Here is a 21,842-nt window from a genome sequence, read left to right as displayed (position 1 = left end):
AATCTTACACTATAAATATTCAACTAATTGAAGTTTAAAATTAAAAATTATTTTAAAATTACTTACAAGACCACAAATACTGATTGCGACAGCAACTAGTTTAGAAAGAGTAAATCTATCACCAAGGCTAGAAGGAAACAATGCAGATAAAAGCAGAGTGAACAGGCTTGATGATGATGATAACACTGTAACAACTCCTGTTTCTGTTTTTGCTAAAGCAGCCTGAAATGAATAATTTGCAGCAAACCATAGCAAGCAAAACATAAAAGCTATCTTAGCTACTCGATCAACAGAAAGTTTACAAGCTGCTCGTCTCGCAACTTCTCCTGCACGTAGACTAGCTTGGTAAGATAGACGTGCCAATAATGCTTCAGTCGCATCAGATTCTGACATATGCCTTACCTGTAAAAAAATTATTTTTTTACATATATGAGTTAAAAATGTATAGCAATTAGGTCTTAATGCCATTAGGTCTAGGAAACCATCATAGAATGTAAAATGGAAAAGAAATTATCAAGGACAGAGGAGAGGGGTACATGGGGGAGAAGGAAAATTTCCCAAAAAGAAACTTCAAAAAAAGATAACTACACCTAGATTGTGCTAGTTCTGTCAGGTGGTGTCTGTATAGACATCATTGATCCTTCACTTGCTAAACCTATAAATCTACAGTTTCAGGTACTTTTCAGTCCCTTTGTAGTAAGGGCAAATTATGAATTCTTTTTTTGTTATAATATAGTATTTAGAAAGATTCAATGTTTATTTTGAATGGTTTTTATGTACAATCTTTTCAATTTTGTAACAAAATTGATACTTATCAATCAGATGTAAGTTTTTCCTCATATCTTTCAAAATTACTTTGTGAAATTTCCTTTCTTATATACTTTAATGTGGTGTTTATTTGTCTATTTCTACTGAATTCATTCTTCTCTACATATATTCTTTTATTTACATTGCCAAAATAAATTTTACTGAATATACAATTGAAATATTGTTACATCTTTGATTTCCTGTTCCCTATTACTGTACTTATTTATTTTTAACAAAGTTATATCCAATTTAGGGTCATGATAAGCCAAGAAGACTTATTGTGTCCTTACAATAATGTAAAAGCTATTTTACTGATCAACATAATTCTATTACAATCCAAAGAAAAGTAACATATTACTAAGCAAATAATAAAGAACACTAAAACCATCTTTAGACTAACAGATAATAAAATAAAAGTAGTCAAATATAGACTTTAAAATGAACTGTAAAATAAATTAACCAGACAGTAGTCATGTAAATCTTATCAACTATTATAAAATGTCTTTTTAACAAGCAAAACACTTACAAAAATAAAATATTTTAACCTTTACCCTTTATTACTTTAAATAATTTTAATTATTTATAGCTGTAATAAATTTTATTTTTTTTTTATCTTGTTAATCAGATAGGTAATAAAAAGGGTAATAATACAATTGTACAGTTTAGTTATTTGGTATTAAGAGTGAGCTCTTTCCATAATTATTATTCATTCAAGGCAACATATGGTGTTATGTTGGTGGTCTTAAGTTTTTAGATGATTAATAATCTTTTTTGATCTGTAGAATTCCTTTGAAATATGTGTCATATTTCAACAGAATATCCAACTATTTAAAATTTTATCAACAACTACTAATTTCTGAATGTTCTTCTGAAGCTGGGTTAATCTTATCAGATAAGTACAACTCTTTTTATACAAAGTCTGGACATCATATGTTACAATTGACTCAAATAAAACTTTATATACTGCGAAATTTGTGATTGTTCTCATTTTACATAAACTTTCAAACTTCATTACTTTTATTAAAATATGTTTATTGAATTATAAATGATGATTAAAATTTATTTTCAAATAATTATACTTTTCAACTATAAAAATTGGGATGCAGGTACAACCCAGCTTAATTTCTATCTCAGCTTAATGTAAAAAATTTTATATTATAGTGAGTGATGTGACAGAGAAAATTTTCTTTCATAAGGGCAATTTTATATAACTTTATATATTAATCTTTTATATAACTTTCATTTTACAAAAATAAAACTTCTGAGGCAGGGAAAAATATTCATAGCAAGCATGTTTAGGGTAGAAAATAAACTTAAAAAAAAAAAAAAATTATGCATTGCAAGTCTACTGCACTATTATAGCCTTATTTATCCTAGATTATAACAAAATTAAGAAAAAGGAGGATATTTGTAATAAAAACGATGAAATAGAAAACATGTTACGGAATAAATGCTTAACTCAATCCAACATTCAAAATTAAGAAAGTATGAGACAATTTTTCAACTATTTTACAGAACCTAAAAAAGGTTTTGATATGTTGAAATTAACTGCAGACATTTTTCATTTAATACTGAAAACTTATTCCAGTTTTAATCTATGAACATTAACTACAATTAAAACATAGTTTAATTTTTAAAAGCTTAGAAGTATAGTTTCTAAAATTTAAGATTTATTTTTTATACAAATATAAAACTGATTATAGAATAACATAATTGTTGAACATTTCTAATCCTTATAAATAATTAATTCCATTTTGTCTATATTTGATGTCTTAGACTGTAAGTGTAATTAGATGTTATTCATTATTCTATTGTTCAGGGTGTTCAAAAAGTGATGCAACCTTATGGGAAAATGAGTAAGTTACAATAGTTGTTGAAAGTGCCCTCTATTATGCAATTCACATAGTTGAATACAACGTAACGTTTGTTACGGAATTGCAGTAACACATTGTTCAATTTCGCTCTGTAATTTGGGAATGGTGTGAGGATGAGTTCTGTAAATAGAGTCCTTAAGATATTCCCACAAAAAAAAGTCAGAAGGGGATAAATCAGAAGACTGAGGGGGCCACAACCTCTTCGAAATCACTTGTTCATGAAAACACTAATCCAAGAAAGTCATAGTGTTGGCTGCGAGCTGTGGCACTGTCCTGTTGAAACCACATGTACTCTAGCTGGTTTGTAGGTATAGTGTTTACAGATTGTTGCACCATCTTTATGTAGCGCTCACTGTTCACTGTGCCGTGAAAGAATGCAAAGCAGATTTGCCTATGTGACATTGCACATCAAACACCCACTTTTTGTCTGTGCAGAAGAGATTCATGCAGCTGATGTGGATTTTCCATACAAAAAATGTGTGCATTCATCAAGGTTCTACCTTGATGAATGCACACATTTTTTCATGCTTCAACCATGCTTCATCAGACCAAACTCATCATCAAGTTTTTCCCCCTCTGGCATTATAAATGACATGAACCACTGACAGAAAGCTACATGTTTTCCAGTGTCTGCTGGAACAATACATGAACAACATGAATTCTGTACAGATGCATCTTTAAACATTTGCACAATGCCATGTGTCCACTACCAATGGAGAAACAAGACTAGATAGGCATCACACAGATTTCTTGGGACTAACGGAATATACAGCTTGCATGTCAATCAGCTTTACTGGTGTTATCACTTTCAGTCAACCACTTTTGGCTGCATCTGCCATACTCCCTGTCTCTCGATGGAGGACTACAGGCGCTTGATGGAGGATTTGTTTAATACATCCACACCACTTTTCTGTGAAGTCATTTTGGGTATGGGCATAAGTGGAACATCTATTACACTGGGAGACAATGAATATTGTCTACTGCATTATGTAACTCATTTTTCCTCAATTAAACCATCAACAAAAGAAGGAAACATTCTTCCATAAGTCACTCTTTGAACACTCTGTATAATATTAGTCTCAATTCATTAAAATTTGTAAATATTACTATTATTATTAATTTTATCATGTAATGGTTACCTCATTACCAAACAATTTTTATCCTCAAAGATAGTTACATAACATGACTGTAGCAAAGTAATCTGAAGTGATATAACACCTCAATGTAAATAGAATAAATAGAGTGAAATACTGCTATGAAAGGTATATTTAATTTTATATCAATGCTGTTTTTATTCATATGATGACTACAAATTTTATTTTCAGAAATAAGAATTATTTATACATAATGTAAAAAAGTAAATTTAAATTATAACTGAAACTGAGAAATATAAAAAAAGTTCAAGGGTGCATTCAACTAAGTATAAATTTAATTATAAAATTACGATCCACATAGTTCAACCGATTGCTCTGAAGCACATTTAGTAGAGGAAACATTCATAGGTTATTGTTATACATCAGCTAATGTCTCAAATGAATCATCATAAAAGTAAAATGGTAAACTGCACATGTAGAACCTAACTGTCCCACTATGACAGCAGCATATAAAGAAAAAAAAAAAAGGAATAAAAATTCAATCTTAGAAACCCACAAATAAATCATTTCTCGTTGATCAATTTCACATATTAGTTAATCTTTTCCATTAATATGTTACAACAGTGCACGCTTTCATAATAGAAAGGGTTGTACAAATTTGCTGTTTTATACCATTTATTTCTTCTTTCTTATTGTCATGATACATGCGAAGCATCTTACATACAGAGCCCAGTCAGAATTTCTTTAACTGAGAGTAATGATGATCACTTATATGAGATCATACAAAATATCACTTATATTTACTTAATTTACTTATCACTTATAAAGTTATACCTCAGCCAATTTGCTGAACCTCACTGATCTATTTACAGATGAATCATCACTTTCTGTTCCTGAATTTCTTTCATTTCTTTCAGGAAATTTTATCGGCACATAAGTAGGATCACTCTAAAAAAAAAAATAGTGTCAGGATTTATAAAATCAAAAAAATTACTAGCAGAAAATGCAGTCAATACAACCATTCTATCTGTGAATTAACCTTAGCAACATTCTTTCAAGAGTACTCACATAAAATTAGTGAAATAAAAATCTTAACTCATTTCTTTTCAATCTCTTACTTTGTTGTTTATTTGTTTCAATTCAAATTGAAACAGAAACCATACTGAATTATGTTGAAAATGAAACCAGTCCATATAAATAAAACCATGAAATACTAAGATTCAATAAAATAAGTGAATAACACTTAGATTATCTATTAAACTTTGAGGGCTTTAAAACTGAAATATCACTCTAGACTGGGGTTTTTTATATGGCAGTGGAATGTGCAAATTGGAGAACAAGAGATTTCTTCACAACACCCCAAAACTCTATGCTATAAGATCCTGGCCCTCTCAGATAAACAGAAAATAATACTCAGTTCCTAGATATGGAGAACAAAAGTCAGCTACTAGTCAAATTTTTGTGGTTTTGGTAGATGACTGAAAATCCTGGAGGTGTGAAAGCCTAGGGCTCACAGCTTATCTAGGCCTACAAAAGAACTAGTTTTATATTGTGGTAAGGAGGCTAAAACAAACTTCCAATCCAAAATTTGCCACAGAAGGGGTGATGATTTTCCCAGAACACTTCCCATTCAAAAACTGCAACCTGACCCTGAATTAGGAATTAGATATATTATAGGCAAGGTCATTTTCAAATCTCAACTAATAATATTTAACTTATGTCCTAATAAAACTCAACCTATAGTGCTTCCTTTGTGTATTCTTGTACCAGATATATCTAAGGGAAAGTGAATAATGAAGGCATTTTTTTTGACTCACAGGAGCCCACTAAAAAGTTGGGTGAAAAATTTCATCCAGATAAAAGAGGGCTTTGCTTCCTATAGGTAAAATTACTGATGAGCTTTGAAACCAACATTGGTCATGAACTTTGAAAAGTCTAGAGGAATCTATAGGAAATACGAGTCACTTTTTGAATTCTTAGTCAATAAGTTTACTAATTTTAAATGTTGGGAAGGGACCTACTACATTTTCAATGTAGGAGAATAAGTAATCATGTTAGCGAGTCTAGATGCTGCCTTATTTATACATTTCTGCATTTCAGCATTCTCCTTCATAATAGAATGCTGTGATTTTCCACCATACCAGAGCTATAGATATTTAATCAACAACTTTTACCAAAAACTCACAAAAGTCTATGGTATAGAAAAGGTTAATTCCAGTTTTGACTTGTTAGTAATTTAACTGGGTTATGCTCCTGGGTTTTCAATGCTTTCATGCAAAGAGATGTTCCAACAGAGTTTCCTGCATGGAGTAGTCAAATTGTATTCAACTTCAAACAAAATCTCCAACTTTGTTCTCAATCTAAGATCTACCATTATACTCAGATTTTTCTTTTACTTAAAGGCAATCACTACTCTCTCCAGGGTAAAATTCTCCAACCCTCTATTATCTAATAAGCAATACAACAGACTGCTACAAGAACAAAAGTTCATAGGTATATAGTTAGTTATAAGTAAATCAAAGTTATAAGCATTTACTAAGTTTCATACTTTATCAGAAACTAGAGTGTTTCCTTCTCTTGACACCAATTCAGACGAAAAGGGACTGCTTAAGAATCTCCTCTTTTTTATTACTGGACAAGACTCATTCAATTGAGGCAGATTTTGAGTGAATACAATGCACAGTTTCCTGCAGCAAGGGATACAGTATTTGTTGCTTTAGTTTATCTGTTTCACACTTTCTTAACACTGTGACAATGTAAAATATCTGAGGTATTAACACTTCAGAGTTACTATTAGAATTACGTTCATTATACAGTCAGTTCCTGTATTAAATGAAATGAGAGTGTACAGAGCAATACAGACTGCAATTTGCAGTTCAGCATGTTTACATATAACAATATATATGGTTCAGTAATGACAGCAGGGGAATTATGTTACTCCACTTTCAGTGGCGGCTCATAGCTAAAATTAGTGGGGGTTCTGCTCCAGAAAATTTTTTTTGGCCTTTTTTTGGTCATGGTTAAAGTTTTCTGAAATAAAAGAACTGAAAAAAAATGAATCAAGTAGAATAGCTGGAAGCAGGATAATAATCTAATTCTACTCTTTATCATATTCAAGAATATTGTACAAGGTTTATAAACACATTATGCTTAAAAATCGTATTCGATTTATCCAAATAAATAATAAAATGTCAATACAGGTAATATTTTTTAGTATTATTAGATAATAACTTAATAAAATGTCTGCTTAAAAACACTACAGTCCAATGGTGCTTAATTTAAATTTCTATGTACACAGAAACAAATACATAATTAGTTTTTACTAATTACCTTCTCTTTCACCCTTCCAGCGTGTTTTTGGACAGATTTGGCAATCAAAGAGCCTTTGCTTTCTGCCATCCTCTGATTACTACTGAAAAAACAACTAATCACTTTCATACTCCTCCTACCCACTAAACTAAAAAAGGGAATGAACAAGGAACGTTCCATAAACATGCAGAGTAAAAAAAACTACCTTCCACCAGCATGCCAGGGTTGGCACTGTGGGAGTGACAGTGCTCTCCCTCCCTTGCAGCCTCACGTGCAGCTTCCTATGTGCACATGCGCATAATAGCCAAACACCATGCCACTGAAACTGTGAAGCGCACAGTTCCATTCAAAGATTTTTGTATCTTTTTCATAAACTGGGGGATGACTACTGACTTTAAGCTTAAGGATTATATATTGTACAAATATAAAGAAAGAATTAAAGAAAAAAGGACTCATTATATTAAATGATATCGATAATATCAAGTGGAAATAGGGAGATCTACAGTTCCACAGTGCCTACATGCGAGCTGCCACTATTCACTTTTCCTACGAAGTCTAACTTTTTGCTATTCTTGTGAATGGGTGTGCCTGTTTTCAAAGGTAGCTAACATCTCGGGTTAGACTGCCTACAACTGTTCTGGTTAAGGACCACACAATGCATATGAACCATGTTGGAAACACCTGTAGAAACATGAGTCTATTTAAGGGCAATAATTATTTATTCTGTCATCAGTATTCAGACAGGAAAATATGTCTTCCTTGATTGTGATCTTAAAAAAGAAAATGCTTCTGTATCTTTAAAGACTCTCTTTCAGAGAGAGTTTTAGTAATTATAAGTTTCATTAATTATAACTGGGCAGATTTGATTCTCTAAGTTTCTCGGGAGTTCACGAAAGATGTATTATGGTTTATGTCAGAGGGGGAATCAATAACCTTGATAAGATATCCACTGATAACATATATAAAAAATAATAAATCACTAACATAGTCATATTTAGTCTCAGACAATAAGAACTTTACTTATTATAAAAATATTTTTTTAATACATTATTTTATTTAATAATAAATACATAAAACCAAATATTAACATTTTCAAAATTTGGGTCAAAAAATTATACCATACTGGCTTTAACCTGGTTGGAAGTTCATTTAATAGTATGAAAAATGAACCCCTTAACAGACAACTTATATAAGATAAGTACAGGATGATATTCACATAGCATTACAGGCATTTTGAGCTCATTCTACTAGTGAAAATAATTAAAAAATTCATATAAATAAGGGGAAACTTGATGGTTTCTTATGGGTTTTGATCTGACAAATTGAATAAAACGGGTTTCAAACCATATCTCCAGTAGTTTTCATAAAATATGATGTAAAACAAAAAAATCTGTTGTCTTAAAACATGCTTTTTACGTTTGTAATACAAAACCTTTGATAAATGATTAATAAATGCATAAAATTTATTTTCAAACGTTATAGAGAATTTATTTCTGAGAAAACTGTTGTAAAATAGCCCAATAAAAAACAAATACAAGTTCAAGAAATTTGATTTTATTACTAACACTTACCATATGAAAATGAAGGGAATACACATACAAAGCAAGTTTGTTTTTCTAAGTACAATCATATAAAAAAAAGTGTTGTATTAAAGATAGAAATGAAATTAAAAAATTAGTAAAATAAAAAAACCAAAACTAATGATATTCAGACAATAAAGTTTATGTATCTTTCTCGAATTCACTGTCAAATTAAAAATTTGAATAATTATGATTTTGTAAGCTGGTAACACAAAAATTAGTTTGCCAACAATGCATTTTATGTCGTGTCATAAGAGCATTGATGTTCTATATTACTGCTATGAATTGTTGCCAGTACAGTGTAGTCTAATTACATGAATGTATGTATGTATGTGTGTGTGATTGTTTTAAAAATTGGTGTTATACTGCAGCAATACCTTTGTTATTTACAGCTGAGGAATACACTGACATGGTATTTATCTTAGGGGTGTGTGATGAAAATGCAACTGCTACTGCTGCTGAAGAAAATCAAGACCTTTTCCTAAACGTAGTTTCAAATCCTAAAACAATTAGTGGAACATTCCACATGCTATGACAAATGGGTACACTTGTATTAATGGGTCACATTAATACTCACTGTGACTATTAACTCCATCATCACGCTTATATTGATGAAACCATTATTGATATCATTATCCAAACCATTATAGAGGCTACTCAACACAGTCCGAATAATAATTCATGCTGCCTTTCCCGGAAGTTTGAAATTTCCCAGTCTAAGGTGTGAAGAACACTTCATAACAAGTTGTATCCTTTCCATAATCAACAAGTATGAAATTTCAATAAAGAGATCCTTCTCCTTGCTTGTAATATTGCAACTGATAGAATATGAACTGCCAATTGCACAGGCTCATTTTATTTACAAACACTGACAAGGCTGTTTGCTTGGGATGGGATCAATAAACTTCGCAATGAACACACTTAGGCAGAAGTCAATCCACATACGATAGAATATAATTTCCAACACCAATTTTGCATCAATTTGTGGTGTGCTCTAGTTTACGATTAGTTAACTGGAACATTCATTCTCCTAGGATATCTAAATTCCAACATATTTATTATATATTTATATTTTATTATATATTTATTTGAAATTTCTTAAGGACAAATTGCCGCTGATATTAGATATTCCACTAGCATCAATGTACTTTCATATGTATTTTCAGCACGATGTGCACCTCCCCACTTCTCACATGCCATGCCAGCATCCTTAAATGAGAAATTTCCAAACTGAAGGATTGGCCACGGCAGGTCACACTCGTGTGGGCTATGCGATACAGTTGAACACACGGTGTTTTAGATGGGAGGAGGCTAGGAGGAAAGTGCTGGCTATTGCTGGGGCCATAACACCAGATAATGTGATAGAGGCAATGTTGCATAGCCTCAGAAACTTTAACCTAATTGGTAATGTGGTGGGCAACATTCTGAAAAGGAAGGCGATGGAGGGAGTTGGAAAGGAAGAGGATATTACTTAGTGGGGTAGTGTAGGGTGTGGCTGGATAGCCCCGTTAATGAGGAATGCGATGCTGAGGTGTCGCACTTCCAATGAGTGAGCGGGGACTCCTGGGGTGAGTAGTGTAAAGACGTCTGATTTGAGGCAGGCAATTGAGAAGACCTAGTCCCGGCTGACTGGGTGGTACCCCGTGCTGGGGACCGCATAGCTGGCTTTGGCATGGTTGTCCGGAAGGTTAGAGGCAGTGGCACCCCTAGGACCGAGTGTGCTTCTGCAGCGGGTCCGGTCCTAGGGGGATGGGATTTAAAAAAAAGTCACACTCCTGGCCACCAAAACCACCTACCTATTTTAACATCGTTCGATTTTTTGTGTGAGGTAGGTTGAAAAGTATTGTGTATTTTAATAAAATACTGTATTTATTTAAATAAAAGTACAAGGACAGACTTTTGAAAAGTACAGATTTTAATACAATAAGTGTTAGTAATAGGATCAAATTTCTTGAACTTGTATTTGTTTTTTTATTGGGCTATTTTACATTAATTTTCTCAGAATTAAATCCTCTACAATTTTTGATAATAAATTTGATTAACTTTAATACACTAAACTTTATTAAATACATCAATTACATTTTTATTTTTCTAATACTGTATCAATTGTATGTATGTTAATTTTACTTCTACAGTTGATAAGATTTAGAAGTTTCAATACAGAAGTGGTGTAAGTAATAAAATCACATTTCTGAATTTGTATTTGTTTTTTATTTTACTATTTTAAATTAATTCTCTACAAGTTTTGATAATAAACTTCATGCATTTATTGGTTATTTAACAAAGTTTTTGTACTACAGATGTAAAAAAAAATGTGTTTTTAGACAACAAATCTTTCTGTTTTACATCTGATATTATAAAAACTACTGGAGACATGGTTCTGGAATCTGTTTTACTCAATCTGTCAGGTCAAAAACCATAACAAACCATCAAGTTTACCCCTTAATTTGGGTTCCTAGAGTTTCAGTAAGGTTTTATTTCACTCTTTGCTGAGAAAACAGGGCAAAAGTTTTTGCTAGCCACAACTTGCTAATGACAAGTCTGGCATTTCCAGACTTTGTTTATACTGAACTTTTTCCATTATTTTCGCTAGTAAAATGAGCTCAGAAAGCGCAAATAACAAATGAATCACCTGTGTATAAACTGACTATTTAGTATTATTTTTTATAATGACTGGAAATAGTGTACCACTTACTTAAATATAAGGTGCTCAAATGGTAGAGCCTTCAAAATTCTCTTTACATTGATAGGAAAACAGAATTTGTTTTCATTTCCAAAATGAATAGTTAAAAAGTTAAGGGTTTAGGGCGTGTTAACCGTTCAAGCTGAACTGGTTCATAGGGTATTTTACTAATTTACACTAGCTTTATATTACTTTCTATTTTGTTAATCTTTATTGAGGAATTATTTAATTATGAGAACATCATACAGTATTTTTTATGTAAAAATTCTTTAAGATCTTTTCCTTTAAACAAATCATCCTGGAAAAATAGTGTATCTCTACTGACACACCTCAATAGTAGAAGATAAGATAACTTTAGTAACACTTTTTACAGTAACAGCCTTGTTATGTTTTAAAAAATTAGATAAATTGTTATAACACAGATTCTTTATTTTAAACAGAAGACAATGATAAGGTTTTTTCAAGCCCTTTGATCGCTAAAATGTTATTAATCTTGATTAAAACTGTGCAACAGTGTTAAAAAATAAAAATACTTTTTTTTATCAATAAAAGAGATGTATTTCTTCTTTTATATATATATATATATATATATATATATATATCATTAATGCCTCATGAGATTACTTATTCAAATTTTCTTTCAACAATCTAAATGAATTGATACCAATGTAGCCTAAAACCACTATAAATATTGTTATAGTTAAATGAAGTAACTTTTAGCTATCTGCATGTCTATAATAATTTGTTAAATTTAAAGAATGGAAGTTTGGTATTGAAAAATCATGGATATACTTTTCTTATACTAGTTTTTTAATACTGGAATTAAGTTATATTTCTATATTGTCATTATGCTGTCTTAGCCAACTGCAAATAAGCATCCTCCTGTCTTATACTGCTTACTTTCTATATAATAGTAGCATAACTATCCCCCTATAATTAATCTTCCTTATTGATTTATTTTATATGGCAACAGTACAGACTGGTACTATTTGTTCATTTGGTAAGAACTAGAACATGTTTTTGTACTAATTCTCTAAAATAACTAAATTTTTTTGGTCATCATATCTTCCTATAGTCTATTTATTCTAGAAAGTGTGATGTCAAAATTTCTGATACTCAATGTTCTTGGTTTTCATAAAAAGAGTTAATCACACACTAGTTTGTAGTATTTGTTTGTTTTGTTTACACACACACACACGCACACACACACACACACACACACACACACACACACACACACACACACACACATGCATGCACATGCACACAAATTCATCTTTTCTACTTATTTTAAATTTGGTTTCAGTCGGATTAGAGTTCTACTCAACTGCCCACATTTATTTGGTTATTACAAACTCAATACAAATGTGCATTTCCAATATTACTGGCTTATAAAATTATTAAAATATGATATCCACTTTTAAATCATACTTACCAGACTTGTATTAGCTTCAGTATAAAAACTTTCATCTTCCATATCAGGATCAATATACTGAAAAAAGGTGAAAGATATATTAAAAAGAGTACAGCATTTTAATACATATTTATAAGAACAGGTAATTTACACAACCATACTTCATGCTTGAGATACTCATAAGGTACTAATGCCTGAAAAAAAAATACTAGTAACCCAGTTGTCATTAATTTAAAAAAAGTAATAACTTAGTAATAATGATCAATTGATCTGTTTTTATCTTTAGTCACTTGGATATATTTTATTTAACTGAAATTGTAAGCAAGTTATTAGTCTAATAGTTTTTTTACAATTTGAAGGTATTTATGTTAATTTATTATATAATATTCAAGATTATTAATTAATACCTTATGATGGTTAGATGTAACACGAAAATAATGTATCCCAAAAATTTCAATTTAGACCCAAATTCTATGCCTTCTCAAATCACACTATCATAATAAACAATAATGAATACAGTTCAGATTATAGTGAATATGAAGGAACTGGCTCCATCAAAATCTGAGTTTCCATACAGGTTAATAAGAGTAAAACATAACATTTTCCTAATAAATCAATAGAAACATCCTTGCAAGGATCAGATTTAAGAAAAAATATAATTTACTCAAAGGAACATGTTTAAAAAAAAAAAAGAGAAGCCATTAATAATACCTGTAATAACTTATTAATAAGAGATTTTTTCTACACTGTTAAGCAAGGAAATAACTTCAAAAAGATATTTCATCAAAATCTAATTCTGGCAAAGAACTAAAGAAAATGATTTTCAGAGTTTGAGAAAAGACAAATCTTACCCTAAGACAAGCTATAAATTTAGCTGTATTTTCACATACATAAAAACATATATAAAACTATTCTGGGTGAAAAAATCTGATTTTCTGGTTTTGGTTTTGAAAAATTCATGAAAATATGATTTTTTAAACACTTTGCAAGTCTCTAAATCTAACAAATGATTTAAAATTTATCTTCAGCTTTTGGCCGCTAAATACTAGATCAACTTCATTAAAATTAAATCTTTTACTTTTAAATTCTTTTTGAACATTTGACCTTCAGAAAAAAAAAATTTTAATAGGAAAATCCTAGAAATTTTATATTGACTTTAAATATTAATAGTGTATATGCTATTAATATACTAATATTAATAACATTAATAAAACAGTGATAGTTACTGCAAACAGCTTAGTAAATTTTTAACAGTAAAAATAATAAAGCCTACAGATGAATGTAACAAAAATAAATCATTTATGTTTACTCTAGGTTTTTTATTTTTTTTAAATATTTATAATTTAATTACAATCTATATTATTCCATTTGAACAGAATCATACAAATAAATAAAAGTATTTTTTTATTACATTTTTTAAGAATACCATTTTAACCACATCATCACTGTTTTACAAATGAATAATCTATTAGTAGAACAGTAAAACTTAGCAAATGAAAGAAACTTTTAATTATTATAATCATTATTAATCTAGAGATATGATTACTAATGTAAAAAAATAAATAAATAAATACAAAGGGCTATGCAAAATGGTTATTTAAATAAAATCACATAATATCAAAGCCAAATGAAAAAAACTTCCTAAGTGAATGAATACTCATAAGCTTATACAAAGCCTAAAATCCCTACTTGAGAAATCTGTTTTTTTATTTAGTTTTTCTGAGAAAAATACAAATATATTTTAAATTACTGGATGTTGTAAATATATCACATAGGGTTTTAACATAACTAACTAGCGCACATCTCATCAGAATCCATAGAACAGGAACAGAAGAGCCATAAATAAAATGATAAGAGATAAACATATAGTTTCACCAAATATGCACACATGCCGATTCATTGCAAATTGTACAAATAATACCTGTTCACTACACCAATAAAATGGTTTGTGAACAAAATAAAATTCTGTGAAAAAATATACTATTATTATTTAATTGTACAACAGGCTTTATTTTATTTTTACTTAGTAACTGCTCTTGGTTGTTGTACAATTTTTTTAGTTTAGAAAACAACTTAAAAGTAAACTTTTCTTAACTTTTTTATTTTAGAGAACTAAGTATATAAAAGAATGCAACAATTTTTACAGTTGATTATAACTTTGTAAACAGCTAATCAGTATAAAACAATACACTCTCTTCCTTGGATACTTCTGAGGTCAAAAAGTTGTATATGTTTCTGATAAAAAAATGTAAATATTTCCTAATCTAGGTTACAACATAATTCACCTTTAGAGGCAGCAATGAAATGTAAGAAGCACTTTAATGCTAGGAAATAATTACTGTTATTCGTCCAGCTACAAAATAAAATATTACATAAGTAATTTAGAACAAATGATACAGTTGTTTATATCTTTTCTTTTTACAGATCTCAAAACAACTTCAAATATATTTTTTTACATAGCATAATAAAACAAAAACCAGCTTAATAAATTAACAAACTGAAAATATTTAAGGTTATAAAGTCAGTTTTAAAGTTGTTTTATGCATATTTTCACAATCTTAATCCACATGATATTGATAGACAAAGTATTTTTCTTGTTAAAATAAAACAATATGATGAACATTATTTTAACATAAAACTGAAAGTAATAAATTATAATTCATTAGAATGACAAAAAAAGTTAATAGTATCTACGCTGCTTCACAAATTATTCATTTTATGTTTTATCTGAATAGAATATTTACATTTCACATATGAAAAAATGTGTACACAAGTACTTATCATAGTACAAAATTTAATTTTTTATAAAAAAAATGTATAAACATTTTTTTATTTTTAGATTTTAGAAAAATTCATAAATCAATATTAAAAATTATACCTCATATTATTCATAGTGTAATTTGATAGACAATATATAAAATATTACCCAACGTTTGCTTGAAAGATCTGTTCAAAAATTCTAAGCAGCTCGATTCAACAGAGATGTTAACATTGTGGATGCATGATATTTTTCCAAGTCTGTCAGCAAAGTTAGATAATAACACAGACTTTGCATTTAATTGTATTATAACTTGTATTATTGCAAGAAAATGCAAACATATTTTAATCGATTTTGATTCATATCACTTTATATTCTTTTTGTCAATATTTTTCCTATGTAACAACCATAAATGGATTAAATCTTGAGCCTGATGGAAAACCACACTTTTCATACGAAATAATTAACTGTGATAAACTGTTATCCTTTGTTTATTAGACAGGACGGAATATTGTTGTTTGGCAAATACTTTATTAAATGCAGACAGAGAGGACACAATAACCATGACTTACACTAAAGACCTTGAATATTTTATAAGAGTTTTCACTCTACAGTACTATTTGTTAATGATTCTTAATTTTATTTTTAGTTTGGAAAATATTCTGTATAAGGAAGATAATTATTTCTCACACACAACAAATTATATAATACAATATAAATTTATAAACATCCTAATAAAATTTCTTATCATATCTGAATTAATATTTTTAATATAAAAGTTCTCATAAAGCAAGTAAACAATAGTGTAGTGGATATAAATAGAATAATACATCATAAACCAACATAGGCACATACAAAAAGTTGAATACATACTCATATTTTTCTCTACATAATTATACAAACAGTTCAATCTCTCAGTAAGATATTTGACAGGGCACTGTATTTCTTCATTATTGAGAAATTGTATTAATGGAAGAGCCATAATATGTAACATTTGTAAAATTAAAATAATTTTTCTTTGTTACATACAGTTGTTTTACTGAAAAACTACTTTAATGTCCAAAAAATAAATAAAATTAGACTAAATTAAAATATACATATAAATAATGAAATGGAGTAAACTTAGTTATAATAGTTATAGAGAAGCATTTTTCAAACAGACACTGAACTTTACAACACACTACTTATTTAAAAAAAATTAATTTACATACAATTAAAAAAAAACACATTAAATTCATAACATTTTTTATTAAAGTAATATAAGTTGTTAAAAAAAATCATTAAACTCTATTTTTTTAACTGCTCTCAAGAATTTATTGTACTTTTCACTGTTTTTTAATGAACCATGTGAATTATAGTTTTTTTTTTTGCTTATGTAACTTTTAGTCCATAATAATCCCCTTCAATTGCATTTTCTAAATTCAATACTTGTTGTTGCAAACAGCAATAAAAAACTTGGCAACTAAAATACATCAAAATATGCAAGCATATAAAGTAAAAAATTATATCAATCCAAAGCTAGTTTAGAAGTTGTCTGGCTGTTTTACTGTACTGTCTTCATCAACAGGAGTGAGGATGCTTTCAACGATAGTGTCAATAAATACAGCTACTGTTGCTGCTACATCACCAGCTTTTGGATATTCATCAATTTCAGATAAATGAAGGTATTACAAAACATTGTTTAATCAATACATTTTCTGAGAGGCAGCTTGTCATTTTCATTATTTTCAGTTTTATGAGCAGAAAGACCGGCATACTAAAATGAGTGTTTTATTGGTTAAAGTGTAACCAGGTCTGAAGCTTTTCGAATAGTACAGTCAGATGGCACCACAGACTTTTCCCACCTACACACTTTCCAACTTAAACTGTACTGTTTTATCCATCATCATTTTATAAAGTAGCATTTCATTAGCATTAAAAGTGTCTTCTTCTTTATATTGTCTTCTCTTACATATTCTAGGTCTATTATTTCCAAGCCACATACAAGAATTGCCTGATAAATTTTGCACATATATGTGTAGTATGGGAATGAATAAAAATAAAATACCTTAGCTACAAAATTCAGTATTTATTTTTCAATAGAATCTCTGTTTATACTGATACACTTTTTCCAATGTGTGACAAGTTTTTGCATTCAGTCACTGAAAAATTCTGGCAGTCTTTCTCGGATCGAAGTGGCCACAGCTTCCTTCACCATCGTCGATGGTGTAATGATTACCTTTGAGGTCCTCTTGAGATGAGGGAAGAAGTGGAAGTCACACGGAGCCAAATCTGGCGAGTATGGCAGATGCGAAATAGGCTCAAACTTCAGCTTGTGGAGAGGCTCTGTTGTGGCATGCGATGTGTGAGGCACATTGTCATGTTGCTAGATTATGGGCATGGTGATCTTTCAAATGCGACATACTTGTTGTCTGAGGTGTCTTAAGTCTTAAAGTCTCAATGTAACATTCGGAGTTTACAATTGTCCCATGTTCCAGATACTCAGTCACATAAACATGTTTGGCATCCCAAAACATCGTCAAAAGGAGTTTCTTTGCAGAGACTTGAGTTTTGAATTTTTTGGGTTTTGGCAATTCATAATGTTTTTTTTCTTCTGGGTCGTAATGATGTACCCAATTCTCATCCCCGGTCACAATATTGAAAAGGAAGTTGTTTCCTTCAGCATGATAGCGCTGTTCACAACATTTGACATGACGCTGCTTGTGTTTGTCCATGAGTTTGTGTGGTACCCATCGTGCACAGATTTTATGGTAACCCAATTGCTTGATAATATGGCCTACTCGTTCTTTAAATATGCCTAACTGAATAGCGATGTGTTGCTGAGCGATTCACCAGTCACTTTAAAGCAATCGTCCACCTCCTTTCAATGTTTCGCGTCAGTCACAGAAATTGGTTGTCCATTGCAAGGTGCATCCTCAGTCGTTGCTTTACCAACTTCACATTTGTGAAATTTCAATGCCCACCTATTCAGATTACTCCTGTCAACAGTTACACTACCGTAAACTGCTTTTACACAATGAAAAATATTCATAGGATTCACATCTTCCGCTGTTAAAAATTTGATCACTGGGCACTGTTTTAACCATGTTGACATATTGACCGTACTTGACTCCATTTTAACTGTTACTGAAAACAAACTGGTAAATGGATTTCAACACATTATCGCAGGTCTGTAGAAGGGGATTTTAGCTATCATGTGCTGCCATGCCCAACTCGATAGTACCTTTTGTCTCCGTGTAGCACGCTAGTGTACAAAATTTATCTGTTAAACCTCAACCAGGAACATTTGAAGTCAATATCTTTTTGGTTAATCATTAATTTTGGCAAACATGGGGTTGTGATGTTTAAATTTGTGTAGCTAGCCATCGGAACCTTTAAAAGTTTTTACATGAAAAGTTTTTACAGCTTTTTAATGAAAAATTATACTTTAGTTTTCAAAGTTCAGCCATTAACCATTAAATGTGAATTTTGTTGCTGCTGAAACCATATAAACACTACTTCATATAGACAATAATAAACCAGTTCTCAAATTTTTTATTATTATTGTTTCCTTTATGGTATATCTTTTCTAATTTCACTATTGCTCCATATAGTTCTTACTGTACACAAAGCCTCATTAAAATTATGGCAAATATTAGCTTGCTTATTTCTCTCCTCTAATGCCTGAATTATTAAAACTTTTTCTTTGATAAAAACAATAATTACAACAATCGTAACTGAATCAGGTGTTCAAAATTAGCTTTAACATTGAAATCCAGAATTGTTCTTTGGTACTCCAAATTACTTATTATACATCATAAAATACAGAGTTTCATTGTTTTCATCATTAAAAGCCAATGATAAAAAATAAATTCATTGTTACAGTATTTTTATTCATATACAACCTATGAAAAATTCCAGGTATTTCTTAATGAGAACTGCAGTATAGTATGATATGGATCACCTAGTGAATTATTACACAACCTGATTTATGGTCTATATAACGCAAAGGGAAATGTACTGTGCTGTTGATTTTAGGCACATCCTCAATATGCAGCAGGTAAAGAAAGTTATGTACATTTATAGAATGTAGCAAACCAGCTCTTGCAATGCACTATAACTCACTTCTATACAAACAGTTCAATTACTTTGGTCATTAGTTCTTGAAATATGCTGAGCCCATTGATTCAGATACTGTAATTATGGATACATATTTTTCAGCTATCCCTACAGAATTTTTGCTTTCTTTTGCATAATAGTCCAAAATACATTTATTGTGGTAGTAATTATTAAGGGTCCAATTTCTTACATTTCAGAGAAATTTTCAGTATGAAGATCTTTTTTAACAAAGCGTTAAAAGAATTAATTTAACTAGTTATCATGGCTTATTCTAAAGTCCTAAATGTAAAGAAGGTAAGCAGAAAACCAGTGTTGTCTCAGTTTTTAATAAAAACTAGTTTTTCTTCATTGAAGAAACTATAAGATTTCTTTATAATGACTCCTAAAACATTTTCAGGAATGTTCTACACATTAAGTTGCATTAATACCTAGGCTACCTTTAAAAAAAACTTTCAATTTAGAAATTAACAAAATGAAATGGTTTTATTCTTAATATAAATAAAATCAATACCTTATTCAACTTATTCATCTTCTTAAACTACGGAAATATAATAAACCAAATGGAAGCAATCTTTTTTTTTGTCATCAGTCATTTGACTGGCTTGATGCAGCTCTCCAAGATTCTCCATGCTTCTTTCTTTACCAATTTGCCGCAACACCTCTTCATTTGTCACTTTATCCACCCATCTGATTTTTAACATCAGATGGGTGTACCTATAGTACCATATTTCAAAAGCTTCTAATCATTTCTCAAGTATTCTAATCGTCTAAGTTTTACTTCTATATAAAACTATGCTCCAAACATATATCAAAAATGTTTCCTTAACATATAAATTAATTTTTGATGTAAGCAAATTATATTTCTGACTGAAAACTTGTTTTGCTTGTGCTATTCGGCATTTCATATCTATTACATTTCATTACTTTCAATTGTTCTTGCTTATTTTCATGTGGTAGTTCTTGTGCAGGACTTTATCCATGCCATTCATTGTTTCTTCTAAATCTTTTTTACTCTCAGCTAGAATTACTGTATCATCAGCAAATCGTAGCATCTTTATCTTTTCACCTTGCACTATTACTCTGGATCTAAATTGTTCTTTAACATCAACTGCTATTTCTACGTAAAAATTAAAAAGTAATGAGGATAGGGAACATCCTTGTCAGACTCCCTTTTTTATTACGGCTTCTTTCTTATGCCCTTCGATCATTACTGTTGCAGTTTGGTTCCTGTAAATGTTAGAAATTTTTCTTCTATTTCTAACATTTCAAAAATGCTGAACATTTTATACCAGTCTATGTTATCAAATGCTTTTTCTAAGTCTATAAATGCCATGATGGTTGGTTTACTTTTCTTTAATCTTCCTTTTACTGTTAATCTAGTACTAAAATTGCTTCCCTTGTTCCTATACTTTTCTTGAAACCAAATTGGTCTCCAAACACTTTTTCCACTCTCCTCTCAATTCTTCTGTATAGAACATTTTTTATGGATGATTAGTTAAGCTAGTTGTTCTGTATTCTTCACATTTATCTGCTCCTGCTTTCTTTGGTATCATGACTATAACACTCTTTTTGTAGTCTTGACAGATTTCCCCTTTTTCGTAAATATTACACACCAGTTTGTATAATCTATCTATCACTTCCTCACCTGCACTGCACAGTAATTCTGCAGGTATCATGTCTATCCCAGGAGCCTTTCTGACATTCAAATCTTTTAATGCTCTATTAAATACAGATCTCACTATTGTATCTCCCTTTTCATCCTCTTCTTCGTCTATAACACCAGTTTCTAATTCATTTCCTCCATATAACTCTTCAATATATTCCACCCACCTACTGACGATGGAAGCAAAATAATAAATTTTATCTTTTTTACAAATAACTGCACTACATTTATAGACTAGACATGCACCACAGCATATTAAAACAGAGTCATTATTACATCTGTACAAGTTATTTATATGTAGAATACAAAAACATTAGAGTAATACATATATTAGTCAATTTAAACATAAGTTACTAACTGCATTTCATAAACATGTAAAAAGAAAATAAATCACTTTCACACATGCAATAACAGATGGAATTGTTTAAATCAGCATAGTTTAAATTCTCTTAAGTATTAATTCCAAATAATATTTCAATAAATTAGTGATTTTACCCTCGATAGTAACTAAAAACTTCATTCATTAAATTACTGAAAAATGAAACAAATAATATGGAAGATC

General features: G+C 30.1%; 1 protein-coding gene across 1 annotated transcript in view; it reads right to left on the bottom strand.

Moving 5' to 3' along the window:
* LOC142321934 (solute carrier family 35 member F5) overlaps positions 1 to 21,842 on the bottom strand; it is a 48,598-nt gene that overhangs the window by 13,770 nt on the left and 12,986 nt on the right. The window contains exons 3-5 of the mRNA XM_075360463.1: positions 12,783 to 12,839; positions 4,610 to 4,723; positions 67 to 402 (exon numbers count right to left, since the gene is read on the bottom strand). Of these exons, the coding sequence (XP_075216578.1) occupies positions 67 to 402; positions 4,610 to 4,723; positions 12,783 to 12,839 (507 nt within the window). The remainder of the gene's footprint in view (positions 1 to 66; positions 403 to 4,609; positions 4,724 to 12,782; positions 12,840 to 21,842) is intronic.

This window comes from Lycorma delicatula, chromosome 3, assembly GCF_047948215.1.
Source record: "Lycorma delicatula isolate Av1 chromosome 3, ASM4794821v1, whole genome shotgun sequence".
Lineage (NCBI taxonomy): Eukaryota > Metazoa > Arthropoda > Insecta > Hemiptera > Fulgoridae > Lycorma > Lycorma delicatula.
Note: the sequence above shows the minus strand (reverse complement) of the source record. Positions and strands in the feature narration are given on the sequence as shown.